The sequence below is a fragment of the Myotis nattereri genome, assembly GCF_964212035.1.
Source record: "Myotis nattereri genome assembly, chromosome: 2".
Classification (NCBI taxonomy): domain Eukaryota; kingdom Metazoa; phylum Chordata; class Mammalia; order Chiroptera; family Vespertilionidae; genus Myotis; species Myotis nattereri.
Window position 1 is genome coordinate 96,359,801 of NC_138076.1, and position 21,974 is coordinate 96,381,774.

Here is a 21,974-nt window from a genome sequence, read left to right on the forward strand (position 1 = left end):
TTAATTGACATCTTCAGAACACTTCACCCCAAAGCCATGGAATATACATTCTACTCAAGTGCTCATAGGACACATTCAAAAATAGACCACATATTGGGTCACAAACAAAGTCCCCAAATTCAAGAAGATTGAAATCATACCAAGCATCTTCTCAGACCACAATGGCATAATATTAGAAATAAACTACACTAAAAACAACCCAAAATACTAAAAAAAAAAAAAAACAATGGTAACTATATTTGTAACAGCTATAACAGTTACAGGCATGCATGCCAATTTAAGGAAATCTGGTTAGAGAGAGGGAGGGCTATTGGAAACATTCCTGGCTGAGAGAAACAAGTCCTGGGGTCATTCCTGGTTTGACTTTTCTACTTACTAGCCGTTCCTTCTGGAGCAAATTAGCTTTTTTAGTGCTTCAGTTTTGTTTTGTTTTTTTATTCATGAAATTGGTAACAGACTTCTATTATTTCTAATTCCCTTCGATGTTATATGAAAATCCACATTCAACCAAAAATTAAGTGAGGAAATTAGGATTTGTTTTAAATCATTTTTAAAAATATAAAAGGAGTTATTTACTTTTGTAATTTCTAAAAAATAATAACACTTATATGTTATTAATTATTGGCAGCATATAGAGACTGGTACATAGGCATTTGATAAATGTTTGTTGAAATAATGACAAAAATGGGCAAAATCCTGCAAACATTTTAAAGCTAGTCATTTAAAGAATTTTAAGAAATGATTGTAAAGATAAATTATAATACTATATAATTAATCAAGAACATATCACTTGACTTAGACAAGTTTCAAGAACATGTATGCCCAATAAGCTCAAGTTTATCTCTAGATACACTGAGAATTTCACTGGACTTAGTGATCAAACAAACTTCTAAGCAAAAGAGAAATACAATTAATTTTGTGGAATAAGTTATAAAGATTAAAACAACATAAAATATGGAGTTCTTGTATTAGTATAATAAAAAGGAACCATCAGGTTTACACATGGCTGTAGTTTCCAATGTAACATTATTCTGTTTTGTGAAAACAGCCATTTAAAAGAAGAAACACGTGTGTTTGGGGGTTTTTTTCCGCTTCCTGTTGTGAGCAGGCTTTACGTCAACTGAGTCCCGAGAGAGCTTGGGGTCTTACAGATTGAGGACTTAATTCCAAGGTCATAGCAGGACATGTGAAGTTCATTGCCAGGACTGTGGTGGTATATGAAGGGAACATGGAAGGGGCATACAGGGCCTTAAACAGAATCCTCAGCATGAATGTGTTCATTGAGGACATCAATAGATGCAGATACTATGAGAAGCTTTGCCACTGAAGGAAGAGGTAGAACTATGAAATTCGCTGGAGTATCTACAACATGGAAATTACTTGCAAGATCAACCTTTTGATGTGAGAGAATTGGAGGGATCCATGGAAGGGCTGCTGAGGCCTGCGGATAGTAGGCCCAGTGTGAAAACCCCTATCCAGGTGTGTCTTCACTTCTTTTCTTTCTTCAACTCCATTTTCTCTTACAATTTCTTGCAATAAACTCAATCATACATATAAAAACATTAAATAAATAAATAAATAAATAAATAAATAAATAAATAAATAAATAAATAAAACACAAAGTTAACCAGCTTGTGTTGGCAGTATAACTTTCATCTATTTTCCCATAATCAAAAGGGCCATCTAATTTCTTAAATTTGGCAAACATATAGAGTGCTGATAGTAGAGAATGTATACATTTTTCTTTTACATACTGGCTTACCCTTTTGTTATTTCTTTTATACATTTTTGTTTTGCCTGAATCCTTTTTCTTACCATGAAAGTTTTTATGTGACTTCACTCCCATGTGACCTTATTCTCTGGTCTTTTCTGGTTGGATAGATTTGCATAGCCTGCCCAAGGGCATTCAGTTGAAGATAAGTCGTGAATTTAGAATTAATGGAATTAAAGACTAAATTGGTTGGTGTTGAGAACTACAACTAATCAGATGAAAAACTGGAGAGGTTCTGGAGGTCATATAAAGTTTGAACAGATGCAGCTGTAATACCCAAGGGAAAGAGGCAAATATACACTGGGAAGCAGGGGTACATGGCAGAGAGGGGGAGAGGGTCATATAGGGAGGAGGTAGAGAGAGAGGGAGAGAATGAAGGAGAGAGAAAAAACAAATACTTTCGGGTCTCAGCCTGCGGTCTCTACTTTTTGAAGCCAACTACTTTGGTTATTTTTCTTTTGTCTCTGTGAGATTCTTTTATATCCTGTAATAATCATTATGTTTCTTGTGGTACCTTGAATGCTACTCTATTTCTTGGAATCAAAATAGCTTTAATTAAACTACTTCAGATGGTTGTCCCCTGATGCTACTTATTCTCTGTGGTCAGCACAACATGATATTTTTCTAAATTCATACACTGATTGTTCATAAATAACTTTGAATTCTTTAGAAGAAAAAAACAAACTCATTAATTTAGCACAATGTTCATGGACCACATATATGCAAAGCACTGTGATGAAGCCTCACTCACCCACTTTTAATCTTCCAGTGACCTCCCCTTCAGAGTTCTGTGCATTTACAGTCACATTCTGAGTAGAATGTAGAAGCAGAGATGAGTCCTAGAAAGGGATTTAAGAAATTAGCCAACTGTATATTATTTATAATGATTATATCTTTATATTTGTATATAAATTTAAGATTCATATAAAATAATTTCTCCACCATCACAGATTTATGTTTAGGACATGAGATATATTAAGAAGATAAATCAGAGAATGGTTAGCTCTTCTATAAGAAATACCATGTTACTTTTATTTTATTTATTTATTTTAAAAAATATTTTTATTGATTTCAGTGAGGAAGGGAGAGGGCAAGAAAGATAGAAATGTCAATGATAAGAGAGAATCATTGATTGGCTGCCTTCTGCATGCCCCCTACTTGGGTTCAACCTTGCAACCTGGGCATGTGCCCTTGCCCAGAATCAAACCCGGGACCCTTCAGTCCACAGGCCAACGCTCTATCCACTGAGCCAAACTTGCTAGGGCAGTACCATGTTACTTTTAAAATGCAAAGGCTTCTCATAGTTGCAAAAGAACTTTTAAAATTTGTTGGATGACTATTTTTTTGAGCTCTTTGTTGGAAGATAAAGAAGCTTTATGCTCACATAAGTGCTTTATGGTTCACTCAGAGGAAACCAAATGTGTTCCAAAGTTGTGGGGGGAAATATGATTTTTCAGAAGTAAAGAATTATAGAAGTGCTTTGTAACTCTATTAAGGGCAGACATTCTCCAACTTGCTTTGTGAAAGCAGATGGATTTACCAGCATTTCATGTTTTATCCAATTATGTAACCTTAATACTTGTTGCATTGTTATAAATAACTAAGGGCATGGTGCACAAAATTCATGCATGGGCAGGGGGGCGGGGCAGGGGCGTCCCTCAGCCTGGCCTGCACCCTCTCCAATCTGGGATCCCTCTCACAATCCAGAACCACTAGCTCCTAAGTCAGTGATGGCGAACCTTTTGAGCTCGGCGTGTCAGCATTTTGAAAAACCCTAACTTAACTCTGGTGCCGTGTCACATATAGAAATTTTTTGATATTTGCAACCATAGTAAAACAAAGATTTATATTTTTGATATTTATTTTATATATTTGAATGCCATTTAACAAAGAAAAATCAACCAAAAAAATGAGTTCGCATGTCATAGGTTCGCCATCACTGTCCTAAGTGCTCACCTGCCTGCCGGCCTGATGGCCCTAACTACTCTCCCCTCCTTGTCTGATCCCCCTAACTGCCCATCTGTTCTCCCCTCCTGGCCTGATCCCCCTAACTGCCTATCTGCTCTTCCCTCCTGGCCTAAACCCCCTAACTGCTCCTCTGTTCTCCCTTCCTCTCCGCACCTTCAGACCCCAGCACAGGAGTGTTGAGAGCTCTCCGCCGAGGCCCCGCCCCCATCCTGACACCCCCCCTCCAGGCCAAGCAGTGCCACAGGCCTGCACACGCCTCCGTCAGGGGGGCTGCCCCATCCTGATGCCCCCCCTCCAGGCTGGGTGGTGCGGTGGCCTGCGTGTGCCTCTGCCGGGGAGGCCGCCCCCGACAGCAGCCTCAAGTCCTGGTGGTGGAAGTCCCCGCCCCCGTCCCTGCCTACCAGCTCCTGTGGGCACGCAGCCTGTTGAACGGTTGTGACTGGGACACCATTAGGACCAATTACCATATTACATCTTTATATATATGTATATATATATATATATATAGAGAGAGAGAGAGAGAGAGAGAGACTAGAGACCCGGTGCACGAAATTTGTGCACTGGGGTGGGTGTCCCTCAGCCCAGCCTGCCCCTTTTACAGACTGGGAGACCTCAGGGGATGTCCTACTGATGGCTTAGGCCTGCTCCCTGTGGGAGCAGACTGGCCTCCCTCTGCAGGAGGTGACCGGGCTGATCAGGGGAAGGTGCCAGCCCCATCACCCCGATGCTGCTGCCACTGCCAGCCACTGCAGCTGCCACAGTGTTTTCATCAACACAGGCTCTGGTCCCTTCACCATGAAAAAATGACAACTTTCTTTAGGCATTTTCAAGATGTGTCTTTCATAGGATATAACATTTCTTTCTTTCTTTCTTTTATTCTCACCTGAGGATATGTTTCCATTGATTTTAGAGAGCTTGGAAGAGAAAGGGAAAGACAGAGAGAAACATCAATGTGAGAAGGACACTTTGATTGGTTGCCTCCTGCATGAGCCCTGACCTGGGCCCCAGCCAGGGAGGAGCCTGCAACCTAGGTACATGCCCTTGATCAGAATCGAACCCAGACCCTGTGGTTGGCAGGCTGAGGGTCTATCCACTGAGCCAAACCGGCTAGGGCAGGATATGACATTTCTTAGCCCCTTCAGCAGCGGACCTTAGTTTTTTCCTCCAGGAGTGAGGTGGAAAACCCTAGATCACCTCCTTGGATTCTTATTACCCAAGTTACCAAGAACACTGTGAGTGGTGGCGTACAGGGAGCTTAGCCAATGAGCGGTCAGAAGAGGTGTTTCCTCTTCAGCTCACGCACAGAGGCCCCCTTGTGTTGTGTCTGCTGAGGTGGGGGCATGCTCCGAGCTGCTCAGCGGCCACTGAGAGCATGCCCCCAGCCCTGCATTGTGTCGGCTGGGCTGGGGATGTGCACCGAGCTGTGTGTGCTGCCTGCCCAGACGTCCTCCCTCCCTCCTCGGCTGGGGCACGGATGCTATGGGCACCTCCATCTTTGTGACAGAGTGACAGTTAATTTGCATATTGCCCTTTTATTAGATTAGATTAGCATGATAATAAGAGTTAAATATTTACCCACAATTTTAGCATCCATTTTCTCATTTTATCCTCCACATTTGAAGCAGGTACCATTATTTCTGATATATAGATGAGGAAATTGAGTTCAAAGAGATAAATTACAGCTCATTGAAAGTCATAGCTAGCAACTGACAGTTCTACAACAGAACCAAATCTTTAGATGCTGACTTCCATGCTGTTTTCTACCATTCCCCTAGAATGGGAGGAGCTGTGAGGTCTACTCCTGTGCCTAGACAAAATAAGCTATCTGGGAACCACTAGGGCTGTCTGATCCACTGGGCACTCTCAAACCCTTTTATTTTTCTGCCTTCCACTGCAGATGTTGGAAAAGCTAATTGCTTTCTCAGCCTGTCTTGTAGCTATGGGCACCCAAGTGACACAATTTTGGTCAATGAGATATAAGCCAAAATTTGCTGAGAGTGGGCTGGGGGTTTTAGGCAGGATTTTGCTTTTCTGATGAAAAGGATGCATGCATTGGCACATTTCCTTGGTCACATGCCTTGAATATAGCCTAGCAGATACCTAGTGACCAGAGGATGGCGTCAACAATGGTGCGTGTGAACTGTTGTCTGAGTTGCCACTTCTAGCTTTTAGGTATGTGAGAATACAAGTTCTAATTAATTTATACCACTACTAGCTACATTTTCTGTTAGAATTTAAAGCAGAAATTGCTCTGGAACAATATTAACAACAAAATGATATAAATATTCCCTCTATTACTTAACAAAAGCTCTTATGTTGAATTGCATTTGCACTTTAATCTACATTTTATAAGCCCATTCAAATAATCAAAAGGACCATTTTTTAAAAAACTGCAATGTTTATTGTGAAATGTGGGGCAATTCCATTTTATCGGTGAGGAAGCTGAGATCTAGAGATTGTGAATGAGTTTTTCAGTTTTCATAATTAGCTAGCGATATCCTGTAGACAAATTCTATGCCATTTGTAGAATGATAGAAAGGTAGAAAGTAAATATTTAATTTTGCCATTCATCTGAATTGAATTCTGATTGTATTTATTAGGCAAAAACAATGTATCATTCAACATTATATTTAGATTTAGGAGGTAGATAAAAGAGCCATAGAACATAATATCTTTTCTCCAGAGTGTGTGATTTAGATAAGGAGCTATGAGAGAGATGCATAAAAGACCATTAAAAATTTAAGAATGTATTGGTAAGGCCCAAATGTAGATCACAACAGACATAAGAGTTCTCAATAATCCTCTTTGGTCACTTCATATATAGATATAATTAAACAAGTACTTCAAATTGGAACCTAATATGAGAATGGCAGAGGCTTAGTTAGTCATTGAGATAGTATTTGTATGTTAGAAAGTCTGCCAAATAGTCTGTGGAAAAAATTTATTTGTTGTCATACAGTTATTCAAATTATCACCTTACCATTCTGTGAATGTCTAGAGCAGTGATGGCGAACCTATGACACACGTGTCAGAGGTGACACGCAAACTCATTTTTTTTGGTTGATTTTTCTTTGTTAAATGGCATTTAAATATATAAAATAAATATCAAAAATATAAATCTTTGTTTTACTATGGTTGCAAATATCAAAAAATTTCTATATGTGACACGGCACCAGAGTTAAGTTAGGGTTTTTCAAAATGCTGACACGCTGAGCTCAAAAGGTTCACCATCACTGGTCTAGAGGATCATTGGTGGTGTCCCCTCTACAATTTTTGACATTAGCCATTTCTGTACTCTCTTTTTAAGGATTAATCTAGTTAGAGGTTGATTAATTTTGAATGACCTTTTGGTTTTTAGTTTCATTGGTTTCTCTATTGCTTTTGTTTTCTTTTTTAAAAGTTCTGCTTTTTATCCTTTTATTTATTCTCTTATGTTTGGTTTAATTTGTTCTTTTTTTTCTAGCTTCTCAAGGCATATGCAGAAGTCATTAATGTTCTTTTTTTTAATATAGGCACTTAGTACTATAAGTTTTCTTCTAAACGCAGCTTTAACTACATACTCCCAAATTTAATATATTATTTTTTTAATTTTTAATTAGTTAAAAATACTCTTTAATTTCTACTTGATTTCTTTTCTGACCCATGTGTTATGTATAAATGTTTTATTTAATTTCCAAATATTTGGGAAATATTCAGATATTTTTGTGTTACTATTGTCTTATTAAAATTAATTATGGTCAGATAACATATATTGTATGATTTCAATACTTATATATTTATTTAGATTTGTTTTATAATCCAAAAAATAACATTAATAAATATTCCTTGTGCATTTGAAAATAACTTGTATTCAGCTGCTGGTAGGAGTGCTATGTAAATATTAGTTATATCAAATAGGTCGATAGTTTGTTCAAATCTCCTATATCTTTGTTGATTTTCTGTGGGTTTGTTATATCAGTTATTGGCAGAGGCATGTTGAAATCTATGACTATAAATTTCAATAATTTTTTCTTGCAGTTCTATCAGCTTTTGCTTCAGGTATTTTGAAGCTCAAATATTAGATATATAAATATTTAGCTACATAAATGTTGATGAATTTATTCCTATGTCATTTGAAATGACCCTCAGTATCTCTGCGATATTTATCTCTTGCTCTGAAACCTACTTTGTCTATTATTAACACAGTTGATCCTTCAACAACATGGGTATGAACTGTGAGGGTCAATTATATGTGGATTTTTTTCAATAAACACTGTAAACGTGTCTTTTTTTTCCTTATAATTTTTTCTAGCTTACTTTATTGTAAGAATACAGCATATAAAATATCTTATATATATTAATTGACAGTTTATGTTTTCAGTAAGGCTTTTTGGTCAACAGTAGGTAGACATGTTGTGCATCTCATCCTGAAGCCAGACTGGAAATACAACTAAATCAGAGAACATCCACCCAGAATTAACAAATTAGACACAGGTGAAGAGACAATTTACAACAATAAAGGGCAGAGGATGCCTGGAGACTGGTAGGAATGGGGACATGGGTTTGAGACAGGCAACCAGCTAGCAGGCCGAGAAGATAAGGAGGAAGCTGCGTTGTACCAAAGCTATGTCCATTGGTGACAGGCATAACATCCAACTGTGAAAAGGAAAAGGTCACAGGACTGCTGACTGCCAGGGAATCTGGACCCAACACCACAGCTGCAAAAGGCTGCACCATGAAAGGTGAAAGGTGCCCCAAGCAGCACAGTGCAGTTTCATAGTAGTTTTGTCCTTGCTTTTATCCTCTAAAACCAGAACACATGACTTTTCCATTGCAAAACTCACCCGAGGCTTTGGCGCAGACTTGAGGTGTCGGAGGAGAGGCTGGGGAGGTAAGCAAGGCAGGGAGACATGGCCAGGAGTCCTGCACTGGGACATTTTTAAGCTTCTAAACCTAAGTGGCCATTTCTCCCCAGAAGAGCTAGCCCCTCCCGGTAGCCTCAAGGCAGGTAACAGAGCCTGCCACTCCTACAGCTTGAGCTTTACAGAGGAAACAAAAGCAGAGGCCAAGGTTATGGGCCTGAATAGTCCCAAGGAGCCCTCAGTGACTGGATTGGAAGAGGGGCCAGTATGCCCTGCTATTCTGGGAACCAAACTGATAAAAAAAACTCCAAGTTGCCAGCCAATCCCATTGGTCTCCATATAAGATCTCTGACCAACCAAGGCTAGAGTAATATATTGGGCCACTCATGGAGGAATATCTCTGAGTCAGGAAAAAATACCCATCTTATTCTCTGAAAGCAAAACAGCACCAACCCCACCTAAAGCCCTGTCAGAAAGAGAAGTTTGAGTGATTAAGACTGACAGTTGGCAGACAAACAAAGAGGGCAGATTGGCTCTGCCTGCTTGCACCAAGGCTTGTGGAAACAGAGACAAGCAGAGGGCCTGTGGAAACAGACACAAGCTGAGGACGTGTGGATCGCTTGGAGCTTCATAGGGTACCTGAATGGATAAGAAAACATGACCCATATGTATGTTGTATACAAGAGACCCACCTCAGAACAAAGGAATCACACAGACTGAAAGTGAAGGGAAGGAAAAACTTTTTTCAGGCAAATGGAAATGAAAAAAAAAAAAAGCTATGATAGCAATACTTATATTTGACAAAATAGAGCTCAAAGTGAAGGCCTTAACAAGATATAAAGAAGGCTACTTCATAATATTACAGAGATCAATAAAACAGGAGGCTATAACTCTGTAAACATATATACACCCAATACAGGAGCATCTAAATATATAAAAAAACTTCTGGAGAATATCAAAGGAGTGATCGACAGCAATACAATCACAGTAGGGGACTTCAATACCCCACTGATATCACTGGATAAATCATCAACTAGACAAAAAAAATCAACAAGGAAACAGCAATCGTAAATGACACTCTAGAACAGATGGAACTAATTGGCATTTTCAGAATATTCCACTCCAAAGCTACAGAATATACATTCTTCTCAAATAAATATAAGACATTTTCAAAAATAGACTACATGTTAGGACACAAGCTAAGTCTCTACAAATTCAAGAAGATTGAAATATCAAGCATCTTCTCATACCACAATGGCATGAAATTAGAAATCATCTACAGTAAAAATCCTAAAAAAACAATCAAGTACATGGAGGCTCAATAGGATGCTATTAAACAATGAGTAGGTTACCAAAGAGATCAAAGAAGAAATAAAAAACATCCTGGAAACAACTGAAAATGAACACACAACAATACAAAACCTATGGGTCACAGTGAAAGCAGTCTTGAGAGGGAAGTTCATAGCACTACAGGCCTACATAAAAAACCAAAAAACAAAAAAAAAAGAAAAACTGGTAATAAGTTATCTAACACTACAACTTAAATAATCTGAAAGAGAAAAACCCAGAACAAGTAGAAGGAAGAAAATAATAAATATCAAGGGGAAGTAAATGACATAGAGACCAAAAAAACAAACAAAACAACAATACAGAAGAACAATAAAACCAAGAGCTGGTTCTTTGAAAGGATAAACAAGATTGATAGACCTCTAACCAGGCTCACCAGGAAACAAAAAGAGAGGACTCAAATAAACAAAATCAGAAATAAAAAAGGTGAGGTAATAACTGACCCCACAGAAATAGAAAGGATTGTAATAAAATACTATGAACGATTTTATTCCAACAAACAGGACAATCTGGATGAAATGGACATATTCCTAGAAAAATACAACCTTCCAAAACTCTATCAGGAAGAATCAGAAAACCTGAATAGGCCGATAAATCTGATGAAATTGAAGCAGTAAAAAAAAACAAAAAAAACTTCCAGCAAACAAAAGCCCTGGTCCAGATGGATTCACAGAGGAGTTTTACCCAATATTCAAAGAAGAACTATCACCTCTACTCCTCAAACTATTCCAAAAAATTCAAGAAGAAGGAATACTTCCAAACTATTTCTATGAGGCCACCATCACCCTAATTCCAAAACCAGAAAAAGACACTACAAAGAAAGAGAACTACAGGCCAATATCTCTGATGAACATAGATGTTCATCAAAATTTTAGCAAACCAGATCCAGCAATACATTAAAAAGATTGTATATCATGACCAAGTGGGATTTATTCCAGAGATGCAAGGCTGGTACAATATTCACAAATCAATAAATATGATATAGCATATAACAAGATTGCAAGACAAAAATCACATGATATATCAGTCAATGCAGAAAAAGCATTAGACAAAATCCAACACTCTTTTTTGATAAGAATTCTTCAGTAAAGTGGGAATAGAGGGAACATATCTCAACATAATAAAGGCCATATATGACGAACCTATAGCCAACATCAAACTCAATGGGCAAAAACTAAAACCGTTCACCCTAAGAACAGGAACAAGACAGGGATGCCCTTTTTTACTACTCTTGTTTAACATAGTTCTGGAAGTCCTGGCCATAGTGATCAGACAAGAAGAAGAAATAAAAGCAATCCAAATTGGAAAGGAGGAAGTAAAACTGTCATTATTCACAGATGGCATGATATGGTGCATAGAAAAGCCTAAAGACTCCATAGAAAAACTACTAGATTTAATAAATGAATTCAGAAATGTAGCCAGATATAAAATGAAGACCCAAAATGCATAGATTTTATACACCAACAGTGAACTCTCAGAAAGAGAAACAAAAACAAAAACAAAAAAATCCCATTTACCATTTCAACAAAATAATTAAGATACTTAGGAATAAATGTAACCAAGGAGGTAAAAGACCCATACTCTGAAAACTACAGGACATTGAAAAAAGAGATAGCTCTAGCTGGTTTGGCTCAGTGGATAGAGTGTCAGCCTGCAGACTGAAGGGTCCCAGGTTCAATTCTGGTCACGGGCACATGCCCAGGTTGCAGGCTCAATCTCCAGTAGGGGCCGTGCAGGAGGCAACTGATCAGTGATTCTCTCTCATTATTGATGTTTCCATCTCTTTCTCTCCCTCTCTCTTCCACTCTGAAATCAATAAAAAATAAAAAAAAATACTGAACACATTTATCAACATAAATGTGGCCTCAGTGTATTAAAAAAGAAAAAAGAGATAGAGGAAGATATAAACAAGTGGAAGAATATACCATGCTCCTGGATCGGTAGAATCAACATCATTAAAATGTCCATACAACCCAAAGCAATCTATAGATTCAATGCAATCCCTATTAAAATACCAACAGACCTAGGACAAACACTCCAAAAATTTATATGGAACCAAAAAGACCCCAAATGGCTACAGCAATCTTGAGAAAGAAGAGCAAAGTTGGAGGAATCACAATGCCAGATACCAAGTAATACTACAAAGCCACTGTACTCAGAACAGCCTGGTACTGGCACAAAGACAGGCATATAGATCAATGGAACAGAACAGAGAACCCAGAAATCAATCCAAACCCCTATGCTCAATTAATATTTGGCAAAAGAGGCAAGAGTATACATTGGAGCAGAGACAGTCTCTTCAATAAATGATATTGGGAAAATTGGACAGGTAAATGCAAAAAATGAAACTAGACCACCAACTTACACCATACACAATAATATACTCAAAATGGATAAAAAACTTAAATGTAAGATGTGAAACCATAAAAGTCCTAGAAGAAACCATAGGCACCATAATCTCAGACATCTCTCATAGCTGTATGTTACTGATACTTCTCCTAAGACCGTGGTCGGCAAACCACGGCTCGCGAGCCACATGCGGCTCTTTGGCCCCTTGAGTGTGGCTCTTCCACAAAATACCACTTGCAGGCGCGCACATACAGTGTGATTGAAACGTCGTGGCCCATGTGCAGAAGTTGGTATTTTGTGGAAGAGCCAGTATTTTGTGGAAGAGCCACACTCAAGGGGCCAAAGAGCTGCATGTGGCTCGCGAGCCGCAGTTTGCCCAGCCGCAGTTTGCCCAGCCGCAGTTTGCCGACCACTGTCCTAGGACACTAGAAATCAAGGGGAAAATAAACTAATAGGACTACATGAAAATTAAAAGCTTCTGCACAGCAAAGGAAACCATCATCAAAATAACAAGAGACACCCACCCCCACATGGGAGATCATATTTGCCAATGACATATCTGATAAGTGGTTAATCTTCAAAATATATAGGGAGTTCATACAATTTTACAAAAGGAAGATGAACAATCCAATTTAAAAATGGGCAAAGGACCTAAACAGACATTTCTCCGCAGTGGGCATACAGAAGGCCAAGAGACATATAAAAAAATGCTCAAAGTCATTAATCATCCAAGAGATGCAAATCAAAATGACAATGAGATTTACCTCACACCTGTCAGAATGGCTATCATCAATAAATCAACCAACAAATGTTAGCAAGGTTGTGGAAAAAAAGGAACCCTAGTACACTGCTGGTGGGAATGCAGACTGGTGCAGTCACTTTGGAAAACAGTATGGAGTTTCCTCAAGAAATTAAAAATGGAACTACCATTTGACCCAGTAATCCTACTTCTAGGAATATATCCTGAGAAACTTGAAACATTCATCAGAAAGAATTTATGCACCCCTATATTCACATGATCTCACTCATGTGTGGAATCTGATGAATCAAATAAACTGATGATCAAAAATAGACCCAGAGTCATAGAAGCATGAACAGACTGTTGAACCTCAGAGGAAAGGTAGGGAAGGGTGAGTGGGAAGAGATCAATCAATGAACTTGTATGCATATATGCATAACCTGTGGATACAGGCAATGGGGTGGTGAGGGCCTGGGGGAGGAGGTAGGACAGGAGAGGGCTGGAAGAGGCTAATCAGAGGAAAAGGAGAACTTGTGTAATACTTTCAACAATAAAGATTAAAAGGGAAAAAAAGAAAAAGGCACAGCAAAATGAAAAAAATATCCTATGTTCATGGATTGGAAGAATCAACATACTTAAAATATCAATAATATCCAAAGCAATATACAGATTGAATGCAACCCCCATGAAATGCCAATGTCATTTTTTTAAAGAAATAGAACAAGCAATCATCAGATTTGTATGGAACCATAAAATAGCCAAATAGCCAAAGCAATTTTGAGAAAAAATAACGAAGTTGGAGGTATCATGCTCCCTGATTTCAAATTATGCTGCAGAGCTACAATAATCAAAACAGCATGGTATTGACAGATAAACAGATGCACATATCAGTAGAACAGAATGGAGAGTTCAGCTATAAAACCACATGTATAAGGACAGATAATTTTCAACAATGGAGCAAGAAACACACAATGAAGTAAAAATAGTCTCTAATAAGTGGTTCTCGGAAAATTGGAAACCCACATGCAAACCAATAAAATTGGATTATAGTTTGACCCCCTGTACAAAAATTAATTCAAAATGAATCAAAGTACTAAATTTAAGATCCAAAACAACAAGTAACATAGAAGCAAAATAGGTACCAAACTTATGGACCTTAGTCATAGAAAACATTTTATGAACTTTACTCCAAAGGCAAAAGAAGTAAAGGCAAAACTAAATGAATGGGACTATATCCAATTAAAAAGCTTCTGCACAGCAAAAGAAACTGACAGCAAAACAGGGGCAGCCAACCAGACAGGAAATGATATTTGCAAACAGTAGCTCTGACAAAGGCTTAATTTCCAAAATATTAATTTTATGAGTATTCTATAGGAACTCATAAAATTCACCAAACAAACAACCCAATCAAAAAGTGGGCAGAGAAGCCCGGCCGGCATGGCTCAGTGGTTGAGCATTGACCTATGAACCAGATGGTTACGGTTCGATTCCCTGTCAGGGTACATGCCTCAGTTGGAGGCTTGATCCCCAGTATGGAGCATGCAAGAGGCAGCCAATCAATAATTCTCTCTCATCATTGATATTTCTATCTATCTCTTCCTCTCTGAAATCAATAAAATTATATTTTATTGATATATTTTTATACTGGACCTGAAAATACACCTCTCCGAAGAAGACATACAAACAGCCAATAGATATGGTCATCCTCACTAGCAATTAGGGAAATGCAAATCAAAACTACAATGAGATACCACCTCACAACTGTTAGAGTGGCCATTATCAACAAGACAAGCAATAACCAGTGTTGGAGAGGTTGTGGAAAACAGGGACCCTCATTCACTGCTGGTGAGAATGTAGACTGGTACAGCCACTATGGAAAACAGTCTGGTGATTCCTCAAAAAGTAGAGAATAGAGCGACCATACAACTCAGTAAAACCTCTCCTTGGTATATACCCAAAAAACTCAAAATCACGCATTCTCAAAGATATATTCACCGCTATGTTCATTGCATCATTATTCATGGTGGCCAAGACAATCAAAGTGACCTGAGATAAAGGACTGGATAAAGAAGACGTGGTACTTATACACAATGGAATACTACTCAGCCAAAGAAAGAATGAAATAGCACCATTTGCAACAACATGGATAGACCCTGAGAATATTATGCTAAGTGAAATAAGTCAGTCAGAAAAAGCTAAGAACCGTATGATTTCACTAATTTGTGGGATATAAAACTGAAACTTGTGAACACAAACAGCAGAGTTGAGGTTGCCATAGGGAAGGTGGTGAGGGGAAAAGAGAGTCCTAATATATTGTGACAAGATAAGATTTGACTTTAAGTGGTGGGCACATAGTACATTGGAAACCCACACCTGAAATATATATGTTCATGTTGACCAATGTCACTCTAATAAATTTAATTAAAAAAATAATGAAAAGTATTATTTTTGTTTACCCACATATTTACCATTTCTGATATTTTTTATTCCTTTGTGAAGATTGATATTTCCATCTAATATATTCCCTTTTGCATAAAGTACTTTCCTTAATACTTCCTGTAGTGTCAGTCTGCTAAAATAACATCATTCAGCTTTAGAAAGTCTGAAAAGATTTTATTTTGGCTTTGTTTTTTAAAGATATTTTTGCTAGGTTGGGTTGGCTTTGTTTTTGTACTTTAAAGTAGGTGCTTCACTGTCTTCTGGTTTGAATTATTCCTGACTAGAAGTCTGTTATTTCCCTTTCTTCTTCTTTTCTTTTCCTTTAATTTCTTTTCTTTTCTTTTTAATATACAATTGTCCTTTTCCTCTGGCTGCTTTGAAGATTTATCTTTATCTTTAATTTTAAGCAATTTATTTATGATGTGTCTTGATGTAGTTTTCTTCGTTTCCTTTGTTTGTGTTTCATTAAGCATGTTTGATCTGTGGTTTAAAGTTTTCATCACACTTGGAGAAAAAGAATCACACTCCACCCCAATATTTGTCCTTTCTTCCCTCTACCATCCTTCAAGGATTCCAATTACAAATATATAAGACCCGTTCACATTGTCCATCAGTTCACTGATACTCTTAATTTTATTCAGTCTTGTTTCTCTGTGTCTCATTTTGGTTATTGTATCTATTGGATGTTAAGATTTCAACATATTGACATTTTACAGCAAAAATCATTATTTTATACATTTTTCAAGGTTTTTAGTTGGTTAATGAGAGAAGGTAAATCTATTCTCTGTTATTTCTGCCCTATATCACCTGCTCTGATTTTATAATTTGTTCTTTTAATGAAAGCTACTCAAAAACAGATTTACTTCCTTGAGATTCTTGATTTTGCTTTCACAATCATTTTCAGATTGATTATTTTTACTTAGTTGAAAATTATTCTTTTTTATAGTGTTTTATTTGATAAGTTTACCTAATGTGGTTTGAAGATTTAGTCTCAAGCTCCCTATGTGGATTATTTTAAGTTCTGCACTTACCCGGCCTGTCAAAAGGATTTAGCATTGTTTCTATTCAAACTCCAGGGTCTCTCAGTTTTATAATGGTGGCTCAGGACTCATGTCCTCAGTGATGTTCAGGTCCTGGTTTGGCATCTCTGTGATTTCCTCCCCACAGATATGCAGCTTTATTCAAGGTTGGGCAGTAGTTGCAAATATTTTCTGCCTTTCATTGCTGTCTCATGCAATGGATTTAATTGAGGTCTCTGTCACGTTGATGCTACTTTTGTGGGCTTTGCCTGTAAGCTATTCTTACCCCCTTTTAGGGTTGTGAACTTCAGAGACAATCGTTTTACCTCTGTGTGCTTGTTTCATTTAATGTATGACCATATTACATATTTTTAAATACAACCTTTTGTTTTATCAGATATAATTGCTATGTGTTTGGGCTAACAAGCAGGGTGGATGGGTTTAAATTATAATCCCCAAGTTTATGAAAAATTACGTCCTACACTCATCTTTGAAAAGGAAACTTAACTAATATATCAATGAACATGAAAATCACAAGACATCATTTTATTCAGTTAATCCTATTATTGAAAGTCATATTAGATACAAAATACTTTGTCCATAATATTCTAAATGTTTGTGTAGTTTTGTGTAATGATTGACATATCACTTTAATATGTGATTATCTAAAACAATTTACATAATTTTACTCCTTGGTTTTTTAAAAGTATACTGTAGATGAAAGAGTCTAATAAGATATAACTAAAAATTCAGTGCTAACACAGAAGGGTAAACTAAGTCTCCATAAAACCCAGAGAAGAGATGGTAAAACTCCTCTTTGGATCCTGTCTGGAGTCACAGCTGGAAAAAAAAAAAGATATAACTAAAAGTATTATTAATTCCAGAATATTAAATTTGCTATGATCTAATCACCTGCTTTTAGTCACCAGGTTATTCTACTAGCTTTAGCTTTTAAAAATATGGTAGGGGATCAGCCAACATAACTCTGAAGGAAAAGAAGTCTAAATTCTAATATGTAAATTTTTTATTCTCTATTTTTTAATATGTAAATTTTTGTTCACATCTGATTTTCCTTTTTATAAAAGCTTGCATTAATTCCCATGTTTCTATATAACAGGGCTGTTTTACACTGAAATACCATTAAGATTGATGGAAGTGTACTATCTGAATAAGCTCTCAGAATCAGGTTCATATTATAGGTCATTTGCCTGCTCCTACTGTCAACTGAGATATTTCTAGTAGTGCCTAATAACTACTTATGTGTCCTGTGCTCTCTAGGATCTCTCCTTTGCAGTCACTATTTCTGTGTAAGTTTTACACCATATCATTTTGCAGTGGTAGTAGAGCTTGGTGATTGCTCTGATGTGTAGTTTAGGAGTGCTTTATCTCTTTTACAAGACCAAGTGTTTCTCAGTTGTTGACTTTTTGTTTTCTTTCTAATTGCTCTGGAATAGTTGGTACAGACCCTGCATGTAGGAGATACTGACATATTTTTTCATATCTAGACAGATGGGAGAAAAATGACTTACAATTTATACGTTATAGTTGGACAAAGTTTTAACATTTTATTTAGCTAATATCACCTAATCAGTAATCTAGCAAAATGTTAACTCTGCTACAAAGTCCATAGTATCACATAAGGTAAAGTAGTACAAAAATTGTTTGACTATATTTTGTGCTTGGCTCTACTTGTTATAAAATTCATAGAAGTAAATGAAGATAATACTGAGGCAGATTTACTTTTAAAGTCACACAATTATTTAATAGTGATGTTTAATCTCTTAATGAAGAATCCTACAGGATCACAATCAGTATAATTAGTATAATTACTATAGAGCATACCACTATGATACTAATTTCTTTCTATTCTTCTCAGATAAATCTTAAATGCCTTGAAAGAAGTGTATTTAAATTAGTTGCACTAATAGAAAGAAATTTAGATTGTTTTTGATAAAGTTTTTCATTACCAACTTTACTTTATTATGGTTTAAATGACTGAGACCACCTAATTCAGTTTTGAAGTGCATAAAATGGAGTCTTTTTAGAATGTAATCTACACTAATAAAAGAGAAAAATGGTAATTGGCGTACGGTGATACCTTTTTCATTGGCTAATCAGGGCTATATGCAAATTAACTTCCAACTAAGATTGGCAGTTAACTTCCAAGTAAGATTGGCAGTTAACTGCCAACTAAGATTGGCAGTTAACTGCCAACAAGATGGCGGCTAATTTGCATATGTAGGCACAATGCAGGGAGGTGAAAGGGAAAGCAGGAAGAAGCCTCCTGCCACTGACAGTGATCTGAAACCCAGGGGGGAGCTAAGAACTGGGGGGCAGGGCAAAAGCAGCCCTGGGGCCGCCTTTGCCCTGCCCCCCAGCCATGATGGGAGAATCAGGCGCCTTTGCCGCCCTGGCCAGTGATAGCAGGAAGTAGGGGTGGAGCCAGCGATGGGAGCTGGGCACAGTCGAAGCTGGCAGTCCCAGGAGCTAGGGGTCCCTTGCCTGGGCCTAAAGCGAAGCCCACGATCGCGGCACCCCCCGCTGCCACTGCGGGTCCCCGCTGCCCGGGCCGGACGCCTAGGCCAGAGGCGTTAGGCCTGGGCAGGGGCGGAGCCTGCAACCGCGGGGAGCTGGGGGTCCCCTGCCCAGGCCTGACACCACTGCCGGAGGCCTCAGGCCTGGTCAAGGGGCCGATCTGGTGATTGGTGATCGGAGGGTGATGAGGGTCAACTCCTCTGGCCGAGGCATCAGGCCTGGGTGGGGGGCGGAGCTGGGGATTGGGGGGATATGATGGTCCCCTTGCCCAGGCCTGAAGCCTCGGTCAGAGGCGTCAAGCTTGGGCGGGGGGTGGAGCAAGCGATCAGAGGGAGATGGGAGTCCCCTGCCCAGGCATGATTCCTGGGTCAGAGGCCTCAGGCCTGGGCAGGGGCCAGAGCCAGTGATCGGGGGGTGATGGGGTCCCCTGTCCAAGCCTGACACCTCTGGCAGAGGCGTCAGGCCTGGGCAAGGGGCCAATCAGGCGATCGGAGGGTGATGGGGGTCAACGCCTGAGGGCTCCCAGTATGTGAGAGGGGGCAGGCTGGGCTGAGGGACACTCTCCCCCCCACCCCCACCCAGTGCCCAAATTTTGTGCACCGGGCCCCTAGTCCTATATAATAACAGCCTAATATGCTAAGTGTTCAGTCGTTTGTTCAACCAATCAAAGTGTAATATGCTAATGAAATGCTAAGGCTGCTCAACTGCTCACTATGATGTGCACTGACCACCAGGGGGCAGACGCTCCAATTGGTAGGTTAGGTTGCTGCTGGGGTCTGGCCAATCAGGACTGACTGAGTCTGGCCGGACATGCCCTGGAGCCCTCTCATGGTCCCTCCCTGGCTGGCCAACCTCCAGCATCCCTCCCCAGCCCCGATTTTGCACCAGTGGGGTCCCTGGGCCTGGCCTGTGCCCTCTTGCAATCCAGGACCCCTTGGGGGATGTCAGAGAGCTGGTTTTGGCCCGATCCCACAGGCCAGACCGAGGGATCCCACTGGTGCATGAATTCGTGCTTGGGGCCTCTAGTATTAGAAATAAGCTCCACAGCCTTAGAGCAAATCCATTTATAAAGAGTTTATCATGAATGTGTGTACATGTATACATTTTATTTTATTTTTAATTTATTGTTTAAAGTATTACAGATAGTAGTACATATGTCTCCTTTTTATTTCTCCTCAGAAATTTCTGTGCTTAACCATTATTTGTTTTTCATAAAACACAAATGATTTAAATGTTTCATCATTGTCTTACCACTCTGGAGTGTATTTCTTTGGCATACAAAGGAAATAAAAATTCTGATTCCCCTTCCAGGCGAAGCCCATCTTTTGTAACACGCAAGTGACCCATTCCTGTCTGTTAAAAAGATGAAACAATAGAGATTTTGTTATGGTTTTCTTTTTCCTTTCTTTTAGTATCAGCTTAAATTACATATGCATTTTCTTGAATTTCCTATCAGCACTTTTCTGTATTTCTCTCTAATACTTTATTTAAAACTTTAGTTATTTTTATTCAATATACAGTATTTTATTGTCTTGTATAAATACAAAGGCCCACTTAGGAACTACATATAAGAGTTTAAGAATATCTTTACCATAAATACCCAAAAGATCACCATCATGTAAGAAAAATAATTATATCACTACTATTTTAAAATGTTTTAAATTTTGATGCAATAAAATGGACTCTTTTGAGGTGTACAGTTCTAGGAGTTTTAACACATGTAACCGCAACACAATCAGGATATAGAACAATTCTATCACCAGCACACCCCAAGACAAATACTTTTTGAATGAAGGTTTCAAGTGTATCATTAAGTTCACAAAATAGCCAATATTTATTGGGCATTTCTTAACTAAAAAAGCAATAAAGGAGGATGTGGAGATCTATTCAAGGTGTCTGCTCTTCAGGAGTTTTCAGTGTTAAAGTAACTATCAGAAAGAATAGAAAACTTGTCCTGACTGGTTTGGCTCAGTGGATGGAGCGTCGGCCTGCGGATTGAAGGGTCCCGGGTTCGATTCCGGTCAAGGGCATGTACCTTAGTTGCGGGCACATCCCCAGTGGGGTGTGCAGGAGGCAGCTGATTGATGTTTCTCTCTCATCGATGTTTCTAACTCTCTATCCCTCTCCCTTCCTCTCTGTAAAAAATCAATAAAATATATTTTAAAAAAAAAGAATAGAAAACTTAATTCTGGAAATAACATGCCACCATCATGCTACTAAATCTTGTGGAAATTTGAAAACTTCCTTTCCTTTGCATTCTCAACAGCATTCAATACTGTATCTATTTCTCCTTGAAATACTATCCTCATTTGATGTCCACCATCCCGTGCTCTCCTAGCTTTTCTCCTACTTCAGGAAACACTTTCCCCCTTATTACACATTCATCCCCCTCTACCCAGCCTTGACAGCTGACTTTCTCAGGCTCAATCCTAGGCCCTTTCCTGGTATTCTCTCTCTGGCCACACACTTGGCTTCCACTAGCATCTCTCTTCTGAGCTCCATACCCAAATATATGGTTACCAATCTGTCCTCTCCTTTAGAATATCTCAGAAGCACCTAAATTAAACTCATTGAATCTTTATTTTCCCTCTTTCCCCCCAAAATAGACATGGATTTAAAGTTGGGGGGCAGCAGAAAAGCCAAAAGAATGAAACGAAGACATTTTATACAGTAACAGGTGATTGATTTCTAGGACAGAGATATGTTACTCTAAACTGATGCCATAGACTTCTCTGGTTGACAAGCCCCATTCACAAGAACCAAATTCAATGTGTGATTACATAATCTGCATGGTGCTCTATCTGAGGACCACCTTTATGGTCCTCTTCCCAAAGTTAGGTTTGGGAGCAGTGGTTTCCCACTGTGCTTGATGGAAGCACCTCATGCTGCGGGGCTTGGGCCAACCCCCACCACAGGCAAGGGAGCCCTCTGGAGTCTCTCTTACAGGTGTGATTCAGTGTGCAGTT

General features: G+C 38.7%; 1 protein-coding gene across 1 annotated transcript in view; it reads right to left on the reverse strand.

Annotated features, from left to right (window-relative positions):
* Positions 1-21,974, reverse strand: part of SGCG (sarcoglycan gamma) — a 160,097-nt gene that overhangs the window by 78,261 nt on the left and 59,862 nt on the right. Inside the window, exons 3-4 of the mRNA XM_081083028.1 lie at positions 20,260-20,361; positions 2,523-2,610 (exon numbers count right to left, since the gene is read on the reverse strand). Of these exons, the coding sequence (XP_080939154.1) occupies positions 2,523-2,610; positions 20,260-20,361 (190 nt within the window). The remainder of the gene's footprint in view (positions 1-2,522; positions 2,611-20,259; positions 20,362-21,974) is intronic.